The sequence below is a fragment of the Schistocerca cancellata genome, chromosome 10 (assembly GCF_023864275.1).
Source record: "Schistocerca cancellata isolate TAMUIC-IGC-003103 chromosome 10, iqSchCanc2.1, whole genome shotgun sequence".
In the NCBI taxonomy this organism is placed as follows: Eukaryota; Metazoa; Arthropoda; class Insecta; order Orthoptera; family Acrididae; genus Schistocerca; species Schistocerca cancellata.
In genome coordinates, this window is record NC_064635.1 from 67,939,639 (window position 1) to 67,962,017 (window position 22,379).

At 43.6% G+C, this 22,379-nt stretch overlaps 1 protein-coding gene across 1 annotated transcript in view; it reads right to left on the minus strand.

The window, feature by feature from the left end:
* LOC126106408 (uncharacterized protein CG43867) overlaps positions 1 to 22,379 on the minus strand; it is a 429,676-nt gene that overhangs the window by 159,205 nt on the left and 248,092 nt on the right. Inside the window, exons 4-5 of the mRNA XM_049912680.1 lie at positions 16,785 to 16,916; positions 2,545 to 2,663 (exon numbers count right to left, since the gene is read on the minus strand). Of these exons, the coding sequence (XP_049768637.1) occupies positions 2,545 to 2,663; positions 16,785 to 16,916 (251 nt within the window). The remainder of the gene's footprint in view (positions 1 to 2,544; positions 2,664 to 16,784; positions 16,917 to 22,379) is intronic.

Consider the following 22,379-nt stretch of genomic DNA (forward strand, 5'->3'; position numbering starts at 1 on the left):
CATTACACTATGTATTCTTCCGCGTTTCGAGGAAGCTCATTGCATTTCGTTTAATGTGGAGAAGAAACCAAGTTACCTCGAGTACAGTCAAATACTATTATAAGGATACGTTTTATGCTGTGCGCTATGCGCACACGGACAAAGCAATTATACGGGACAACAGCTCTGCCGGCGCGTTTAACCTGGACAGCACTGGCCATCGCGCTAGTCCATATAACCTGCAGCGATAGAAGAAGTTGTAGGTAAGAAGTAAAAAGAGAAGAGCAGAGCTTCGAATGCCATTTAATTTTTAAAATAGAATGAAATAATATTCGGCGAAACTCGAGCAATACCGCACGCTTTTTAGGGGCCATACGCAAACCATGACATGCTCTCTTTCTTAGCTAGTATGGTCTAGTATTGTACTTGGAAACAAGAGTGATGAAATTCCTAACTTATCCCTCAGCTCAGTTAGGCCCCTAAACACAGGTCACTAGACCCTGCTGGAACTGTAAGGTTCCTCTGGAGGAGACAAGAACACAGGATAATTTTTCTGAACGAGCTATGTGTGACGCAAAATCGTAATGCAGTGATTTCACCGTATAGTTAAATATTCAAGCCTTTGAAGCAATCGAGTTACCGTTAGCCGTCTGATAACCTCTCAGTTCCTTCCGTATCCGAATCGGAGGGAAATATTTCAGTAATGGAACTGTCACGTGCTGCATAGTTACAAATGTATGAACAACAGAATCCACGAAGCCAACCATCCCCGACGTTTTTCCTCTTCTTTTCTGACGTGTCGTTCCGTATCCCGCCAGGGTTCTACAGTGACGCGAGACAAAAGCTTTGTGTTCTAGTTCCAGTACGACTAGTAGCTTAAGTGTCTTTTCGCGGTAAACCCCTTAGGTTGGCTCCAGATCAATACTGTTTGTTTCATTTTGCAGTACGGTGGCCACTAAAAATGCAGCATATATGGTTTGCCTCGATGCCATAAAAATTATTGTTTTCCACATTTCTACGACGCTTATTACTTTGGCTGTCCACCCCGGTTGCTGAGTGCTCAGCGCAACAATCCTAAGGGCCCGGGTTCGATTCCGGGCTGGGTCGGAGATTTTCTCCGCTCAGGGACTGGGTGTTGTGCTGTCCTAATCATCATCATTTAATCCCCATCGACGCGCAAGTCGCCGAAGAGGCGTCAAATCGGAAGGCTTGCACCCGGCGAACGGTCTACCCGACGGGAGGCCCTAGTCATACTACATTTATTATTTATTTATCACTTTGGCTCGTCTGAGACCACATTTGTGGTATAAAACAATGGACATAGTCCAAATAAAGAGTATCTCATCTTTCACTTTTGTCGTAAAAATTAAAATTTGATGTTTTATTAATTTAAACTACCTTTATTAACAATCTTTTGTAAAATATGGATAGCAAGAATTTATATTTGCAATGAAAACTGCGATTTTGCGTGCAATATGTAATTAGAAAAAAGTATATGTGCACTTTCATAAAAATGATTATTAGGTATGTGTTAATTAACATTAATTTTACATTTAACAGATGTAGGTAGTCCAAATTTTACGAAAAAAAGTAAAACTAAAGTCATATTTGAGCCAGCGATCCATGAACTACCTGATTATCATCTACAGCACTTACCAATTTAAAAACTGCCATAACTGTATAAACACAATTCTTAAGAAAATTTCACGACCGATTTTTTTTATGTGAACTTGTAAAAAACAACCTTTCCAGCGGTGTTTCACGAGCGTGTTTCCTACGAGGAAGTAGCGTCAGTCATTTTCACACTATGTATTAACAGCGCAACAATCGGAACACAACGGCACAGAAACTGCGACTGTGGAAGATTTTTGAAATAAAAAATACACAACTGAAGCATGATTAAGAAAAACATTGATGGTTGTTAGTGCTTTAGAATACCTTAAAGTTTCATTTATGGTAACGTAGTAAATGGAAACGAGCGTTTGGCGTCATTGGCCGCGAGGCCCCTTGCGGGGCAGGTCCGGCCGCCTCGGTGCAGCTCTTATTACGGTCGACGCCACATTGGGCGACCTGCGCGCCGGATGGAGGCGATATGATGATGAAGAGTGAAGACAACACAACACCCAGTCCCGAGGCGGAGAAAATCTCCGACCCAGCAGGGAATCGAACCCGGGCCCGTAGGACGGCAATCCATCACGCTGACCACTCAGCTATTAGGGCGGACACCGTAACGTAGTAATAAGCTATGTAATACATAAGTATGACCTACTTCCAAGAGCGTAACAATACCGATGTACATGTGCTACGGCTCCCGTCCAATCGTCGCATTTGCGTTCGTTTAGATCATGTTTATTCTTATGATGAACAAAGTGTAGTACTAAATAATTACAGAAACTTGTGGTAGATATAATTGTGTATTGCTAGTGTAAAGGGAATCATAATGTGAGGTCTTAGTACTCGAATGTTTCTTCACCACGTATATTAACTACTCTCTTGACACAGAGGACAGTTTCTGATGTAAAGAATTTGTCTAGAGGTAGCAACAGAAATGAGTGTAGTTCAGACCTGAGAGAAGACGAAACAGTGGAGAGCGGCCGCGTGGGCAGATCCAGCGGCGCGATGCCCAGCGAGTCGTCGCTCGCCGTCGTCACTTCGAGGCTGAGGCTGGCTCTGGACGAGGAGCCCTGCAGCACGAACATTGAGAAAACCCGTAAATTCAAGCTCTGGTTATGATGTACACACTCTGTCAGCACAGTCTAATACATACACTCATGACACTCTCTGGTGCGAAAGTTGTTACCGTTTGACAGCTGGTCTGACACTAGCGCTCCAAACGGTGAGAAAGCAGGCAGTCACATATGTCGTAAGGATAATTTTGTGGTTTTCAGCTATTTTCTGCTTAATTAAAGAAGCACTTATTATACTTCTGCATTCCATGTGTTAGTATGGATACGAAGTATCCTCAAACACATGTAAAAACAGCTGAATCGTACTGGTTCAATGACAAAAGCTAGAACTTATTCATCAAGAAATACTTTCGAATATAATATACATATAGGATGTAAATTTTAAGTTGACAAACCAGAATAACTCGAAAAATAAGCTTCACACGAAGAAATGTGTAGAATCCAAAGTTGATTATTTTCGAGGGGGACACCTGCTGGTGGTAAAATTAGCCCGCCACCCCAGTCCCCTGGGGGTGGGGCGGGAGGCAACTTCAAAATTTCAGATCGGAATTCCCATTTTTTATTGCAGAATCAGATTCTACATTAAAAAACTACGTACATTTTGTCTTAAACATTTGCTTTGATTCTTGGTGGTTGGCGCTGTAGTTCAAGAAAATCGATGTTCTCATTTTTACGTGGAAAATGGTTACGGATAAATAAAATACTTATTTACTTCGTAGGATGTTTGGTTAGTTAGTTAGCTAGTTGGACGATTTGTTTGATAATTAAAAGTTGTGTGGCCTCATGACCACGAAACAAACAAAACTTATCCGAATTTGCGGAAAAATTAATATTTGGGCAACATTCGTAAAACTCTAATTCCTCTCTCTCATACCCTATCCTATGTGGAGAGAGGGAAAGTTTTAGTTTTAGCGAATCAAAATTTACGAAGTAAATAAGTATTTTTTATGTATCCGTAACCATTTTCCACGTAAAAATGAGAACATGGATTTTCTTGAATTACTGCGCCAATTACCAAGAATTAAAACAAATGTTTACGACAAAATGTACGTAGTTTTTTTTTATGTAGAATCTGATTCTGCAATAAAAGATGGGTGTTCCCTTTTGAAATTTTAAAGTTGCCTCCCGCTCCACCCCCAGGGGGCTGGACTTCTGCAAACCGAGCCGGCATATACCGGATTCCGTGTCAATGTGGGAAGAGTTATATTGGACAGACAGTGCGCACCATTGAAGATCGTTACCGAGAACATCAGAGGCACACTCGACTTGGGCACCCCAACAAGTCGGCGGTCGCAGAGCACCTGTTTGTCCGAAAATCACGAAATGGACTACCAACGTACCAGGGTCTTGGCACAGACATCTAAATACTGGGACGGCGTCGTTAGAGAGGCTATCGAAATTCGTACCAGGACGAACTCATCAACTGAGACTGCGGCAACAACCTCAGCAGGCCATGGGAACCAGCATTGAGTCTAATTAAAAAGACGCTCAGCAAAGGAAACGAACGGGCTACGAGGGCGGACGAGGCAATTACACCGACGCGACCACAGACGCCGAAGCCAGCGTCTCACCGATTGTTGACGAGCGGACGTGGACCGCGAAGAGAGCGCCACGCGACGGGGGAGGGGGAGGGGGGGTGAGGGGGATTTAAGACGGCCGTCCGCCCTCAGGAGCTCCGTTCCTCAGCGCACCTGACGATGGCGACATGTCTGATCGGAGAAATATTGAGCCCATTGGACACTGTGGACCGGCAGTACACCCGTGGACTGTTCGAGCAAGAAATACGCCGGGAGTAGCTGAAGAATCACAGGCCTTTTGGTATTTACTAGCAATTTTTGTTATTAAAGGAAAACTACTTTATTCAGTAAATATCCGTACGTTACATGACAACCGTAAATAAATTGTACCTTGATGTACTGTTTCGTACTTCCGAGGGCCCTTGGGAAACTAAAGAATGACAAATGTGGTGTATTATGGTTAATGGCGATTTTTATGGCACTAAACACACTCCCTGTTGTAAAAACTACGTTACAAACCAACGTAGAAGTTGGTATTCGCACTCATCTGACATCAAATGCAGAAGTGTTGCTTGCTGGCCGCTTGGAGCGCTGCTGTCGTAGGTAACAAAAACGACGCGGAGTGCCGCGACTGTTATAGTATACTGTGATGTCACACTAATAGCGGATAGTGAATATACATTCCAGGTGCTCACAAATTTTTAGATTCAGGCACCTATGAGAGTATAAAATTAATAGCATCTGCTGTACAACAATCATGCTTATCAACATACACTCCTGGAAATTGAAATAAGAACACCGTGAATTCATTGTCCCAGGAAGGGGAAACTTTATTGACACATTCCTGGGGTCAGATACATCACATGATCACACTGACAGAACCACAGGCACATAGACACAGGCAACAGAGCATGCACAATGTCGGCACTAGTACAGTGTATATCCACCTTTCGCAGCAATGCAGGCTGCTATTCTCCCATGGAGACGATCGTAGAGATGCTGGATGTAGTCCTGTGGAACGGCTTGCCATGCCATTTCCACCTGGCGGCTCAGTTGGACCAGCGTTCGTGCTGGACGTGCAGACCGCGTGAGACGACGCTTCATCCAGTCCCAAACATGCTCAATGGGGGACAGATCCGGAGATCTTGCTGGCCAGGGTAGTTGACTTACACCTTCTAGAGCACGTTGGGTGGCACGGGATACATGCGGACGTGCATTGTCCTGTTGGAACAGCAAGTTCCCTTGCCGGTCTAGGAATGGTAGAACGATGGGTTCGATGACGGTTTGGATGTACCGTGCACTATTCAGTGTCCCCTCGACGATCACCAGTGGTGTACGGCCAGTGTAGGAAATCGCTCCCCACACCATGATGCCAGGTGTTGGCCCTGTGTGCCTCGGTCGTATGCAGTCCTGATTGTGGCACTCACCTGCACGGCGCCAAACACGCATACGACCATCACTGGCACCAAGGCAGACGCGACTCTCATCGCTGAAGACGACACATTCGTCCCTCCATTCATGCCTATCGCGACACCACTGGAAGCGGGCTGCACGATGTTGGGGCGTGAGCGGAAGACGGCCTAACGGTGTGCGGGACCGTAGCCCAGCTTCATGGAGACGGTTGCGAATGGTCCTCGCCGATACCCCAGGAGCAACAGTGTCCCTAATTTGCTGGGAAGTGGCGGTGCGGTCCCCTACGGCACTGCGTAGGATCCTACGGTCTTGGCGTGCATCCGTGCGTCGCTGCGGTCCGGTCCCAGGTCGACGGGCACGTGCACCTTCCGCCGACCACTGGCGACAACATCGATGTACTGTGGAGACCTCACGCCCCACGTGTTGAGCAATTCGGCGGTACGTCCACCCGGCCTCCCGCATGCCCACTATACGCCCTCGCTCAAAGTCTGTCAACTGCACATACGGTTCACGTCCACGCTGTCGCGGCATGCTACCAGAGTTAAAGACTGCGATGGAGCTCCGTATGCCACGGCAAACTGGCTGACACTGACGGCGGCGGTGCACAAATGCTGCGCAGCTAGCGCCATTCGACGGTCAACACCGCGGTTCCTGGTGTGTCCGCTGTGCCGTGCGTGTGATCATTGCTTGTACAGCCCTCTCGCAGTGTCCGGAGCAAGTATGGTGGGTCTGACACACCGGTGTCAATGTGTTCTTTTTTCTATTTCCAGGAGTGTGTTTATACAACTACAGCCATGTCAGTAATAATAATATCAGTAATAATAATAATAAGTTAATAATATGTATACGTTCACTGAAAAACAGAAAGAATAGTTTTTGCGAAATTTTGTTGTTTTGTACAAAGGTTAGAGCGAGAACGAAATAAGGTTCAAGCTTTCACTTCTCTCCGTTCCCCATTTTTGTGGAAGCGGGAGTTTTCGCGCTTTTTATTTTTTCGGACAAATGTACAAGATACCTAAAACATGTGCTAGTTCACGAATTAACTTCAGGGCTCAAAATCAAACATTCTTACGCTGCACCCACACAACAACTTGAACCGGGTACACCACGCAACAAACTCAGATTTGTTGATCGAGGAGAAGTGACGCTGAGTGAACCACATCTCTACTGCTGCTCCTCTCATTCCGTATTGGAGCTCTCGTGCACCGTGAGAGCTGCATCAAAGAAACGTGATGTCAGCATGATCTCAGAAACTCCCTCTCAGAATTTTGAAGAAGAATCAAAACCTACGTCATCAAATTCTAGGAACCAGCCACCCGTGGATCTTCCGGCAAAAAGATGGTTAGTTGTTTGCTTTGGGGCAATGGACCAAATAGCGAGGTCATCGGTTCCGTTGGATTAGAGAAGGAAATCGGCCGTGGCCTTGTAAGGTAACAGGGGATAATATGGAACTCTTTCAAGTAGTTTAAAATTTAAAGCACGGCAGCAGAGATAATATGCTGGGCAAAAAATAGACCGGAAAATATTTGTTTGTGTTTTGATGGACGTTGCAGTTCCGTTGGATAGTGTTTTGGTTTTCTTTTAATTGCAACGAATTATGTAAGTGTGGTGATAATTTGTAAAATTATATAATGTATTTAGATTTAAGTATTTAAATATTATAAAATACTGTAAACGAATTGTGGCCATGTTTAGCAATTATTTTGACTACTGTGGTGTCATGTGACCCGACTCAGGACTGTGGATGTGAGAGGGAAAATCGAGGTCTTTTGTGGTTGGCCGTTGTGGTGGCGAGTTGGGAGCGGCAAAGTTCCGCGAGTGCAAGCATGGACGCCAGGGTATGCGATGGAACAAAGTGAAAGTGTGTGGGTGTGAGACAAACAGTGTACGAATTGCACCGATTATTATTTGTGAACTTAAAAATGCATGGCCACAACGTTAAAGTGTTTCTTTTGAATAAATAAGTTTCAATCTGAACGTGTATAGTTCAATTCACTGCTCTTCAAAAGCCAGCCAATATCAGACTCAATAATAGGGGCGATAATGCAACCGTTTACTACCAACCCCCTTTACAGATGAGCCACGTGACAAAATAGGTAGTAAACGAGCCCGAGTTCAGTTGCAATTGGGGGCTCGTCCGGGATAGGACTTTCTTCCATATTCCATAGTATTTCGGAATCGAATGTCCGTCTGATGTTAGGCTTTGAACAGTCAGTGTGGGGGCTCTGAGCTAAATCGGTGCATTAGCAGTACCGGAGTGTTTGTGCTGGACAAGATACGCGCTGCCCCGTGGTTACGCCGATATAAGGCCACCACGATTGTGAAGCAGTCAGTTACACAGTCTGATGAGTCGACCACGTGTTTGCCGCGGGTAAAACAGTCGTCCGTGCCGCGATACGTGCTGCCGCGAGAAGAAACCGTCGTCCGTGCCACGTCCATGTGTTGCTACGGGTAAAGCAGTCGAAGCTGTATCCACGTGCTGCCGACGATCAACGCCGTCGTCCGTGCCACCGACCAATACGACTACATGCTGCCAGGGGCCTACGCAACGTGTTCTCGCTCCTGATTGAGTTTGCTGTGTGTCCACGCTGCCGATTAAGATTCATTGCATAGCTGTGCTGCGGAGCTCACTGCAGACGTCGCGTCACACGAGGATTTAAAAGATAAGTACAGCCAGCAGCTACATTGCAAAATTGTGTCCTTTTCATTAGCCATGGCCGATGAGACGCGTGAATCTCAAAGTGAAGGCGAATCAGTGGATGTTAGGAGTACCTGTAGTAGCCCTAGCATGCCAAAAGAAATAGGCTGGATACCAGGAAGTGACCTCAGCACATTTTTTGTGAAACTTACTAGTAAATTAGGAGAAATAGACTCGAAAATAGGGAATATAAAAACTGCAATAGTTGGAGAAATGGATTCGAAAATAGGGGATATGGAATTAAGGCTTAGTGATAAAATAAAGACAGTGAGTGATAAAGTTGAAAACACAGTTAAAATTGTTGAGGGAATTATCGAGAGAGTTGATGAGGTTGAAAGAGGCCTAGTAGCCAAGGTGGACACTGTGCAAAGTAATCTTGTGGGGCAGATTCAGGTACAGGAACAGAAATGCACATTATTTCAAGGACAAACAGAGGCAGACATTGAATCCATTAAGATAGGAGTGCTGGACTGCCATAAGGGAATTACTGACAATAAGAAGGAATTAGAAGGGGAAATAAATGTCTTGAGGGAAACAGTTAATACTGTGGCAGCAGGGAATGGAAATTTATTGTTGGGATATCCTCTGGGGCATGGATTTCAGTCAAAACCTTTTAATGGGGAGAATAAATACCATGCAGTTGACTTTCTAGCTGCATGTAAGGATAACTTTGTGACAGGGATGAGTGAGGAGGCAAAAATTAAATATGTTAAGAGGCAGTTGGAAGGGGGAGCTCAAACATGGGCAAACCAAAATGATGATAAATTTTGTGATTTTAAAACCTTCGAAAACCTGTTCTTGAACAAATACTGGGGTCAAGCAAAACAATTTAGATTGCAAAACGATTTTTTGAATGGATCCAGTTACAAGAGTGGAAAGGAAAGTATGAGAGAGTTATGTGTTAGAGAACTGAATAAATTAAATCATCTGGATAGGCCACTGGGCATATTAACAAAAATATCTACACTAAAGAGAAGATTACCAGAGCATTTGCAATGGGATTTGATTCACAGTGCAACAGATTCAGTGGAAGAATTTCTTAATTTTGTGGGTAATATGGGCAGGGCATTGTGTTACAGACCTAAATACATGGAACATAGGGAGGTACGAAGCTTGACATGCATGTCTGTTAAAAAAAAAAAAAAAAAAATATTGGGGGCTATGTATACGTGTATTTATAATTGGAGTATTATTTGTGTTACTGTGTAAGTTGTGTTGCGATGCCATTGTTGGTGGTCAACAAACTTCATTATACTGTATGTATTTGCAATAAGGGAATCTGTTGTCCAATGGATTTGCACAACTGGTGTGGGTGTGATAGAAGCCTTGTTGAAAGTCATATGGGAACTGAAACCTACTGTACATATAATCTATTTCTGTATAAATGTGTGGAGAATATAGGAGGGAGGAAATCTGCAAATAGTTTGTTTAAAAAAAAAAATTGAGATTTTATTAAAATTTCTAATGTATCTGTGGCACCGGGAGTTGATACTGGTGCGTGGGGGTAGGATTGTTGCTGGGACAGTCATGTAGGGCAGTCACTAAATATGCAAATTGTAGAGGCATATGGGAAATAATTAACTTGCTTATTATAAGATGTTCATGAGGGAAGTGAGGGAAAGAACACTAATGGCTAAGTGGATGCTTGTAAAAGTTTATGACCTTGGTGAGTTTGTTTGCCATTTATGATTGAATCTAGATAGCCATGGAAATGTCATGAAAGAATGGGTTTCAAGATACTGCCAAATATTATGTGAAAATTTATATAGGAATTAAAAAAAAAAATTGAGTGTATTTATGTACAGTGATATAACTGTATGGATGCTTTAAAAAAAATATTATTATTATTATTATTATTATAAGTGAAATAGAATATATTTAACTATGCCATGTTTGTGTTTGATTTGTGTGCATGTTTGTCATTTGTACAAACCTCAATAAGAACTGATCAGTGAAAACAGAATGTTCCAGGGAGGATTTGGATAGCCTGATTCCTGGGAAATGTGGGTCTGCATGTCTAGGCAAGATTTATGAGGATTTGATTAAATTTGATTTAAATTTTGATAGGATGGCTTGGCTAATGAGAGGAAGCACAGTGCTGTTGGCTGGCAAGTTTGGAAAGACTGTATTCCAATGCATAAACCTGTGAAAAAAAAAGGATCTGGTTACAACTACTTCGTGCGACTTACAGAAACAACTGTGTAAAAAGTGGAAGTGTTAATGTGCAGTGGTGGGCAACCTACATATAGACTAACATGGGCATTTATTTTGCCTGCCCAGACACTCAATAGGATACTATCTAATTGTATATTTGAGTTGGATACATTGTTGGATCATGTATGTATGTTTCCTAATGACAGTACATACACTGATTAACTCACCACTATAACACTGTTCTACGTGTTTTGGTGCCATTATAGTTATAATTAAAATGTTTAATATATAAAGTAATATGGGTTCACTCCATTTGGTGCTACTTCATGTTGCCGTTACTAAGGTAATGTCTCCATGAAGTGGGGGTATGTAAGGTAACAGGGGATAATATGGAACTCTTTCAAGTAGTTTAAAATTTAAAGCACGGCAGCAGAGATAATATGCTGGGCAAAAAATAGACCGGAAAATATTTGTTTGTGTTTTGATGGACGTTGCAGTTCCGTTGGATAGTGTTTTGGTTTTCTTTTAATTGCAACGAATTATGTAAGTGTGGTGATAATTTGTAAAATTATATAATGTATTTAGATTTAAGTATTTAAATATTATAAAATACTGTAAACGAATTGTGGCCATGTTTAGCAATTATTTTGACTACTGTGGTGTCATGTGACCCGACTCAGGACTGTGGATGTGAGCGGGAAAATCGAGGTCTTTTGTGGTTGGCCGTTGTGGTGGCGAGTTGGGAGCGGCAAAGTTCCGCGAGTGCAAGCATGGACGCCAGGGTATGCGATGGAACAAAGTGAAAGTGTGTGGGTGTGAGACAAACAGTGTACGAATTGCACCGATTATTATTTGTGAACTTAAAAATGCATGGCCACAACGTTAAAGTGTTTCTTTTGAATAAATAAGTTTCAATCTGAACGTGTATAGTTCAATTCACTGCTCTTCAAAAGCCAGCCAATATCAGACTCAATAATAGGGGCGATAATGCAACCGTTTACTACCAACCCCCTTTACAGATGAGCCACGTGACAAAATAGGTAGTAAACGAGCCCGAGTTCAGTTGCAGCCTTTCAAAGGAACCATCGCGGCATTTGTTTGAATCGATTTAGGGAAATCACGGAAAATCTAAATCAGGATGACCGAACGCGGGTTTGAACTGTCGTGCTCCCGAATGCGAGTCCAGTGTGCTATCCACTGCGCCACCTTGCTCGGTTGACAAAAAGTAAGAAGACCATGTGGCGGGAGAGATAAGCAATTTGAGTGGAAAGAATGAAGTTGAGCATAAACTGGATAAGATTAAAGAAAGTGGAGCCTTATCTATCTATCTATATATCTATCTACCTACCTATCTATCTATCTACCGCTTGAGCCTTGTCCCGCAGTTACGCATGGTCAGCCATCATTAATCGGATTTGTCATGTTAATGTTTAAAGGGTGGCCGAATGCCCTTCCTGCCGCCACCCCGTACCCCCCCCCCCCCCCCCCGGACGGAATTAGTGTACCCCAACTGTCTGCATCGAGTGTAATCCATGGAATAGTGTGAATGTGAACAGACGTCTGTGAGCCGTGTAACGGAGGCGAAACATGGGGAACAGCCCAGTATTCACCGAGCGGGATGTGGAAAACCGCCTAAAAACCACATCCAGGCCGGCCGACAGATCAGCCCTCGTCGTTAATCCGCCAGGTGGATTCGATTCGGGGCCGGCGCGCCTACCCGAGTCCAGGAAGCAGCGCATTAGCACTCTCGGCTACCCTGGCAGGTCAAAGTGGAGCCTTAAAGCCTGCATTCAATTGGACAACGCTGGACACTTATTTATATGGAAATGGAAATTTATTCAGTGCAAGGACAGATGCTTTAGTTGTAAATCTCAGTCTCGCCAGACCTATACATAAGAAAATTCAAGAAATGTTCCACTGAGGCAGTCCAGGAACCAGTTACAGGGCAGCCAGGTAGCATTGCTTCAGTGTCTGAACACGATAAGAGCACGAGCCGACTTCGACGCGCCTTGTGGCAGACATTCAGGGCTACGTGATGGGCTGCATGCCGATACGCAGCCAGCAGCAGGAAGGAGTCTCCAGCCGTGACCAAATATGCTAATGGAAGAACACTATGCACGTGTCAGCGGGTCAGAGTGTTCTGGAAGCACGTCTGCGGGCCATATAAATAGGAGCACATCAGCACACAACAAGGAGTAGGACAATGCATCTCTGTGTCACGTGTCACCGGACGTCGGACGTTGGTTATTTGACTAGCCTCGGTACCAACCATTGTTACGGAGATGGGTTTTCAGACCAGCAGCTGGGCTACTGATGAGAAGTTAGGTTGGGAGATAGTGCCAGAAGAGTCTTCAAACGTTATGTAGCAAGTGGGGGCACTTAGAGTTTCTACCCTGAATACTTGAGTATCCTCACCAAGTTCTGTACTCTGGAACACTTATAGCTTGAATTTAGCACCTGTCAGAGTTCTAGAAGCAGTTCTGAAGGAATTGCCCAAGTCCGTCGGAATGCACGATGGACATGAGTAGATCGAGGTAATCAGACAGGATGCTTATATAAGTGTCATCTGTCAGAGTCGTATCTAGACGTACAGGGATCCCGTATCACTACAACTGCACACGCCTAACACCATTAAAAAGCCTCCATCAACTTGAACAGTCCCCTGCTTACATGCAGGGTACATGGATTCATGAGGTTGTCTCCAAACCCGTACACGTCCATCGAGTCGATACAACTTGAAACGAGACTCGTCCTACCACACAACATGTTTCGAGACTCCAACAATCCAATGTCGGTGCTGACGGGCCCAGGCGAGGCATAAAGCTCTGTGTCGTGCAGTCACCAAGGGCACACGAGTGGGCCTTCAGCTCCGAAAGCCCATATCGACGATGTTTCGCTGAATGGTTCGGGCGCTGACACATGTTAATGGTCCAGCATTCAAATCTGCAGCAATTTGGGTAAGGCTTGCACTTCTGTCACGTTGAACGATCCTCTTCAGTCGTCGTTGGTCCTGTTCTTGCAGGATCTTTTCCCGGCCGCAGCGATGTCGGAGATTTGATGTTTTACCGGATTCCTGATGCTGACGGTACACTCGTGAAATGGTCGTAGGGGAAAATCCCCATTTCATTGGTACCTCGGAGATGCTGTGTCCCATCGCTCGTGCGCCGACTATAACACCACGTTCAAACTCACTTAAATCTTGATGACCTGCTACTGTAGCAGCAGTAACCAAGCTAACAAAAAATGGCTATAATCACTATGGGACTTAAAACATCTGCGGTCATCAGTCCCCTAGACTTACAACTACTTAAACCTAAATAATCAAAGGACATCACACACATCCTGCCCGAGGCAGGATTCGAACCTGCGACCGTAGCAGTAGTGCGGTTCCGGACTGAAGCGCCTAGAACCGCTTGGCCACAGCGGCTGGCAACCGATCTAACAACTGCGCCAGAAACTTGTCGTCTAATAAAGGCGTAGCCGACCACAGTGTCGTATTCTGCCTGTTTACATATGTCTGTATTTGAATACACATACCTATACCAGGTTCCTTGGCACTTCAGTGTATATTGTATTACAAAATTCTTAAATGTCGTATTTTAAAAAGTGAAACAGCAATAAAACCAGGCCAGACCCAACAAAATGAGGAGAATTTCTGAATTCAGCGTGCAAGCAGTATCAAGAATGAGCTTAAAAAACGACCACAATGATGACGCAGACCTGTGTAATAACAACGAACCGAAATATTAACACATTTTCAAATAATATACGGGACGAACATTAAAAAAAAAGTACAAACTGCTGGGACGGATTCCTGACGGAAATGGAGGAGAAAATCTCCGATGAAAACGTTTCCGGGAATGCATCGTTGCCACGGTAGATGGCACTGACGAATGAAATTTCCTCAGACCACGTGCCTTATGTTCCTTGCGTGTTACAGCCGGTGTGATTGACGCAGCGAACTAGCACCAGCAGAGTGGCCTAATGTTAAAGTCTGGGACAAGCCGAGATAGTGTTCGTGTACAGCCAAGCAGATGGAAACTGTCAAGATGCAGGGCGGCTGTACCAAAACAATTACCCTCACAGAAACCAACCACATCACACAACAGTGCAAGCCCTTTATGGGCGTTTGTGTGATCAGACGCACTTGCGGCGAAATGGTAGACTGTGCGTACACCAGGTTTGGAAAATGGTTCAAATGGCTCTGAGCACTATGAACATCTGAGGTCATCAGTCCCCTAGACTTGGAACTACTTAAACCTAACTAACCTAAGAACAGCACACACAACCATGCCCGACGCAGGATTCGGACCTGCGACAGTAGCAGCAGCCCGGTTCCGGACTGAAGCGCCTGGAACCGCTCGGCTACAACGGCCGGCTCCAGGTTTGGAGCATCGGGTTCTACAAGATATTGAGACGAACTCTAAAAGCTCCATGCAAGAGGCCCGCCAATATGGCTTAAGCCAAAATACGTTATATGTATCCTGCCTGAGAACCGCTACTTCCCCTGCTACGAGTGCAAGACAATAATCAGTGTATTTCCCTCTAAGGGAAGGATTCTGTCAATGGTTTTTGCACCAGAGAATCACAATCAAGGGATTTCTGTCATCAGTCCTTTTTACCGACGAAGTAGCCTTTACAAGAACTGGCGTCATTAGTCCGTATAATCGTCATCTGTGGGCTACAGACAGTCCTCGGGGAATGGTTGCGGTGTGTCATCAGTAGCGGTTCAGCACCAGTGTGTGGGCAGCGATTCTTGGCGGCCACATACTTGGACCTGTTATTATTCCACAACGCATCGACAGAGGAAAGTAACTGGATTTCCTGCGGAATACTCTGCCTGGCTGCTCGAGAATGTGTCTTTGGCGATACGACAGGTTATATAGTTTCTGCGTGACGGAGGACCACCCCACTTCCGCCTTACAGTTCGCCGACACCGTAACATCTTCCCTGGACGTCAGACAGGACACAGAGGCCCTGTCACGTGGCTTGCTAGATCAGCGGACTTAAAACCCCCGGACTTTTATCTCTGAGCGCACCTGCACCACTTGCTTACGTGCAGATCCTTCAACAGCGTGTTCACGACGCCTGTGGCGCTACTCGAAGAGAGGCCGGAATATGCAAAAGAGTGAGGCAATTCACAATGCGACTTGTGAGAGCGTACATTGCTTCCCATGGAGGCTACTTGGAACATCTATTGTGATGTGGTTGCGATGCAGCTATGTACTCCTTTCTTTCAGGAGTGCAAGTTTCGCAGGAGAGCTTCTGTAAAGTTTGGAAAGTAGGAGACGAGGTACTGGCAGAAGTAAAGCTGTGAGTACCGGGCGTGAGTCGTGCTTCGGTAGCTCAGTTGGTAGAGCACTTGCCCGCGAAAGGCAAAGGTCCCGAGTTCGAGTCTCGGTCGGGCACACAGTTTTAATCTGCCAGGAAGTTTCATATCAGCGCACACTCCGCTGCAGAGTGAAAATCTCATTCTGGAAACATCCCCTAGGCTGTGGCTAAGCCATGTCTCCGCAATATCCTTGCTTTCAGGAGTGCTAGTTCTGCAAGTTTCGCAGGAGAGCTTCTGTAAAGTTTGGAAGGTAGGAGACGAGGTACTGGCAGAAATAAAGCTGTGAGTACCGGGCGTGAGTCGTGCTTCGGTAGCTCAGTTGGTAGAGCACTTGCCCGCGAAAGGCAAAGGTCCCGAGTTCGAGTCTCGGTCGGGCACACAGTTTTAATCTGCCAGGAAGTTTCAGCTATGTACTGTGTTCCAGAACGACTTGTCGACGCTGCACGCACACCGTCCATTTGTGGACACATGTTCATAAGACCCCCATTTGTGGACACATGTTCATAGGACCCTTTCTTCCTCCACTTCCAGTGAGGAATCCGTCCCTGTAGTTTGTTGTTTTTATTAATGTTCATCCTACATAAAACATTGGCAACGGCCTTGCCACAGTGGATACACCGGTTCCCGTAGGAAGTTAAGGGCTGTCGGGCGTGGCCGACACTTGTATGGGTGACCATCCAGCCGCCATGCGCTGTTGCCATTTTTCGGGGTGTACTCAGCCTCGTGATGCCAATTGAGGAGCTACTCGACCGAATAGTAGCGGCTCCGGTCAAAGAAAACCATCATAACTACCGGGAGAGCGGTGTGCTGACCACACGCCCCTCCTATCCGCATCCTCAACTGAGGATGACACGGCGGTCGGATGGTCCCGATCGGCCACTTGTGGCCTGAAGACGGAGTGCTACATAAAACATTAATTAGTGAGAGTGCAGGCACACTGAACACAGAGAGCACCACAACTAGGTCTGCGAGTGCAGGCAGAGGCAGAGGCAGAGGATACGTACGGCGGTGCTGGAGCGGTGGTCCCTGGAGAGGCCGAGGCCGAGCGCGCTCTGGGCCAGGTGGTTCCTCAGCAGCTCCAGCTGCGCGTTGCACTTCTGGTTCTGCTCGCGCAGGTGCTGGTTCTGCTCCTCCAGCTGAAACAAGCGTCCAGTTTACAACAGCCATCTGTATGTACGTGTGCGCCTCTCAGATGCCTACAGCAATTTCAACCACACTTCTTGCATTTATCTGGAAAAGTATACTGTTGTGGTAACACACTGATTTTAGTGGGGCTGTGAAGATGAACACATGAAAGCTAGTAGAAAATGATTGATATCAGTGTTAAATACTTAGTTTTTGGAGTACCTGTTCCAACCAGTGACCGTTCTGATGGTGTTCCATCTGTACACGTGAAACAAGCGCAACGCAGAGGTCTCTTGTGAAGTATAACTCTGCAGCACTGGGTGCGATGTCAGCCAAATTTAGTGACATATGACTTTGTATGTGCAAAAAAAAAAAAAAAGTAGACTGCGGATATGAAATCCCTACCAGTCCTAGGCATGGGGAGGGATGTCGGAGGGAAGGGGTCGACATATATATATATATATATATATATATATATATGTGTGTGTGTGTGTGTGTGTGTGTGTGTCTGTGTGTGTGTGTGTGTAGCACATATAACTTTGATGCTCTGTAGCGTCGTTGAATGATGTTTCTGGACATGGGCTCCAACGTAAAACTTGATCTCCTAAGCCCCTCTACAATGTCTACAAGTGTGTAACATGAATTGTGAATCACCCTGTATACATCCACTTTTTTTGTATACAGATTACAGTGAGTTAGTCCAATAATGCAATGTATGAACTTTTAAAAAGCATAAGTATGCTAAGAGAGCTTTCATTACTTTTCCTGTCTAATGCACGAAGTGCAACAATAAAGTAATGAGACTGATTTACTTTGCATGATGTGGCAACCCTGCAGGTTTGCGTAGGCACAATATCTTTGACCTTGGTCTATAAGCTGCTTCTAGTTCAAGTCGCACATCGATGCAACCGATCAGTCGTGATTTGTGCTATAATAAGTTAACACGTGTTTGTGTCTCTCATCACAGAAATGGAACCGCATAATACTGCGCAACGGTACGCCATTTCTTTTTGCGTTAACTTGGCCGAAAACGCGACAACTTATGGTAAGCTTCAGAGCTCAAGTTTATCGTTGGCACAAATGTTTAGTGAAGGCAGAACGAATGTTGAAGATGAAGACCGCAGTGGACGACCATCAACCTCATCGAAGATTATCCGTGAAAATGATTGCAGAAGAACTGAACATCAATCAAGACATGGTTCGTCTGATAATAACTGAAGATCTTTGTATGAGAAATATTTGTGCAAAAATGGTCCCCAAAAGTCTCACACCACAACAGCGAGAAACACGCAAAAATGTGGCAGTCGATCTGTTAGAGCAAACGGAAATCAATCCAGAATTGTTGAGCCGTGTTATCACTGTAGATGGAAGTTGGTTTTTTCAGTACGATCCAGAGACAAAACGCCAAAGTTCGCAATGGTGCTCAAAGGGATCACCCAGACCAAAAAAGCTCGCATGTCAAAGTCAAACGTGAAATGTGTGCTTGTGTGCTTCTTTGACTGCAAGGGAATTGTTCATAAAGAGTGGGTGCCTCCTGGACAAACAGTTAACCAACATTACTACAAAGAAATTTTAGAAGTCAAGAAGCTAGGGAACTTATTTAGACAGTAAGTACATCTTGCTTCTTAGTTGCATGATTACATAACGACTATAAGGCTTACATACTTAGAACATATACTGCTAATGAGACTTTAATGCAACATTTTGGTTTATGTGAAAAGACATTCTTTATTTAAAGTACTTTCTGAGAGATTACAGATGACTTAGTATTTGGTTTGTTTGACAGCTACACGATTATATCATGATGCTATTAATGAGTGACACAATTTATCTTATTGCTTTTGCGCTGTATCTATTTCATATCTGCACAGTTTTTCTGTATTCTTCTGTAAAGTAAATCATGTTTTAGTAGTAACTTTTGTGGTATAGCTACAATGAGACAGCCTTTTCTGTAGCACAACAATGCATTACAGTACAGTACCTTCACCCTGCCCTCCAATCAGCTCTCACTTGACACCACAGAAGTCGCAAATGACGGTGCTTTGGGGTCAATGGAATGCATGCTGCAGGGCGTTTGGCTTGGAGCTGTCGTGGAAGTAACCGATTTTTCTCAGTTCGTTGTGTCACTGTGGTGCCGACTGCTACTCAAATTGCTGCTGCAGATGTAATAAAATGCGCTAGACCCACACGCCAATCACGACCGTACATTCCTGTGACCACCGGTGCCAGCAAATCATGTACAGTGGTTACATTTCTGCCAAGTCCTTCTGCAGTGTCACAGAAGGAACATTTAGCTTCCCAGAACCCTATTGCACGACATCGTTCAAACTCAAGTGAGGTGTTGATAATGCCGTCTTTGTCGCCTTAAGGGCATTCTTCACTATCATCAATCTGAAAGGTAACTAACACGCACAACCTTTACAGCGTGTATTTATAGCAAACCTGACTTACATCCCATTAGTAGTGTTACTAGCGCCACTCTTATACGACTGGCGCGAAATTTGAGTAAACATCATCTTTCAGACGTAGACACACGACTACCAACTTCCGTTTATGTTGCACAACTCGTTCTTAATGTTGCAATTTTTTTCTGTCAGTGTATTTGGAGAATCCATTGGAAGGGAATCATCTAGTAAAATTATTGGTTTGTCTATTTCCTTATTATGTACACAAGGAAATTTCTTATAGGTGTTGGATAAATGAACTGTTAAGAAACAAAGTGTGCATACCCATATCGAAGTGTAAGGAAGGCCGTTCACCCTGTTATAGTGATGGGAAATAGGGAACATCCTGTAACAGGGACCAGTATCCAGGATCTAACTTTTCCGCAGTAGGCCAACGTACGAAAAAACTTATTCCTTTTAGGCAAACAACATCAATGAGAGAGTGATTATTGGATGAACAGCAATCGGGAGATGAGGAACAGATGAAAGTGGTAGTTGGTTGGTTAGTTGGTTGGTTTGGGGAGGAAAGGGACTAAACTGCTGGGTTATCAGTCCCTAAACAGTAGTAATAAGTACTGTGGAAGATAGACAAATAGCCATTTATGTAGATCCAGGGGGTGAAATCTATTTGGTGTTGCAACAACTAATAGACTCTATTAAAAATAAAAGTCATTGTCCTATATTACCAGTACCTGAAGTACATGTTACCGGAATCACTGGGACTAAAGGCAGAGTAATTAAAGAGGAAACGAGACTGTCATTATGTACAAATACTTTTAGGTTCAGGAAAACTCTATTGGTAGTACCTAATGTAAATTTACATATAGTGTGAGGGATTGATTGGTTGATAAAATTTAAAGGAAAGATGTAGACTGGAATCTGCTACATTGGAAACATGAACAGCATCATTATGGAGTTCCATTTAAGATAAATCACTCACTTAATACAGAAGACAAATGTATAAATGTTTATTTAATAGCAAAGCTGAAACTGTCAGTGAGGAAGAAAAAGAAGCAACAAGTGAGATAACAAATGATCTCTTGCATCACAAAGTTTATCAATACCTATTAACAGAGATACAGAAGGAGGAACTACGTAATATTTTGCAAACTTATGTTGTATTTTTGGATAAACTGGGAGTGATTGGAAACAGTGTACCATTTCAAAATTAAAGATAGAGAACTGTTCTTTTGTAAACCATATCCACTCCCCTTCGTTTTAAGAATGGCAATTCAAGGCGAAATACATAAAATGATCGAAAATAAGATTACAGAAAGATGTCTTAGCATTTACAGAAATCCATTACTATGTAAACGTAGGCTTCCGCGGCCATTGTCACAGTCAGGCTACACCCTGAGGAAGGCGGCTTGCAATAGTTGCCGAAACGTCGGAATTTTACAGTAGACAATACGGCCTCAAACCCAGAAGAATTTTATTGACTGAAATCCATTACTAGTTGTAAGAAAAGCTACTGGAGGGGTTAGTGTTAGATGCATGTAACAAAATAAACACACAGATACAGAATGAGATCGACCTTTATGTATCGATGATTTGTTAATAAAGTTTGATCATGGAAGATGTTGTAGTTCAATGGATTTAAGTACTAGCTATTTGCAAGTTTGTCTACATGGAGAATCGAGAAAATTTACAGCATTTGTATGTCATGGTAAATAGTGTCAATTTCGAATTTTACTCTTTGGACTGAATATCTCAGTTTTGGCATTTATACCAGTTAATAATACAAGTACTTGAGATTTTGAAAGTATCAGAAATGTGTGAAGAGCACTGGTTTTTGAACATAGTTAAGACTTTAAAGAAATCCTAAGGAAATGACTAGTGAATGCTCACTTCAGAAAGGAAGAACTCAAATTCCTGGGACATCTGATTGGTAAGAACCACAAAATGTAAGGTAGTTGCATTTCTTTCTGGGATTAGCAGAATTTTATCATGGATACATACAAGGACAACCCATAAACGATCCTAGATTGTTATCCTTATTGAATCAGAGATCAAAATGGATACAGCATGAAGGAATATCAGAAACATTTCAAAATATTAAGCTATCCTTGGTGAATGTACCCCTATTGAAGTACCCAAGATCAAATGAACCCTTCAAAAAGCTCACTTCAGAAACGAAGAACTCAAATTCCTGGGACATCTGGTTGGTAAGAACCACAAAATGTAAAGTAGTTGCATTCACTTCTGAGATTAGCAAAATTTTATCATAGATACATACAAGAACAACCCATGAACGATCCTAGATTGTTATCCTTATTTAATCACAGATCAAAATGGGTACAGGGTGAAGGAATATCAGAAACATTTCAAAATATTAAGCTATCCTGGGTGAATGTACCCCTATTGAAATACCCAAGATCAAATGAACCCTTCAGCAAGCAACCATTGCAGCAGAATATGGAATAGCATGTAAATTGTTTCACGAGGAATGGGATGCCTAACACAGGAGAATATAATACAATCTTTTTGCGAGATGTAGCTTAAATAAACACGAGTTAATCTACACAGCAACTGAGAAAAAATTACTTGCAATTACATAGAATATTCAAAAATTTCAAACATGAGTTTGTGGGGTCTAAAAAATTCATTTAAATGGACCATCAAGCTCTAGCATTCTTAATGGAGAGTCGAGTGTTGCATAGATGGCTATTATGATGGGTCTTATTCTTGCGAAATCATTTAAATTAAAGGCTCATAAAATGTAATCCCAAATGCATTATCTAGGCTACCCCTATGTAGGAATGACATGAACTGCACTAGTGCACCAGGGGTGACTTTCACTACACATTCTTTGTCATTAAATTACAATAATGATGAAGTACGAAACCCAGCAACAGCAATGAACCAAGGTATTAAATGGATATCTACGTTAGTCATAGAATAAGGAACACTAAACTGACACTACAAACAACAGAGGATAAATCCCTGCGGTTGTAGAAAGTGGATACTTTGCTCTGGAGGGCAAAAGAAGGTAAGTCAATGTGGAGGTTGTGTACTGCCCAAGCAGCAGTG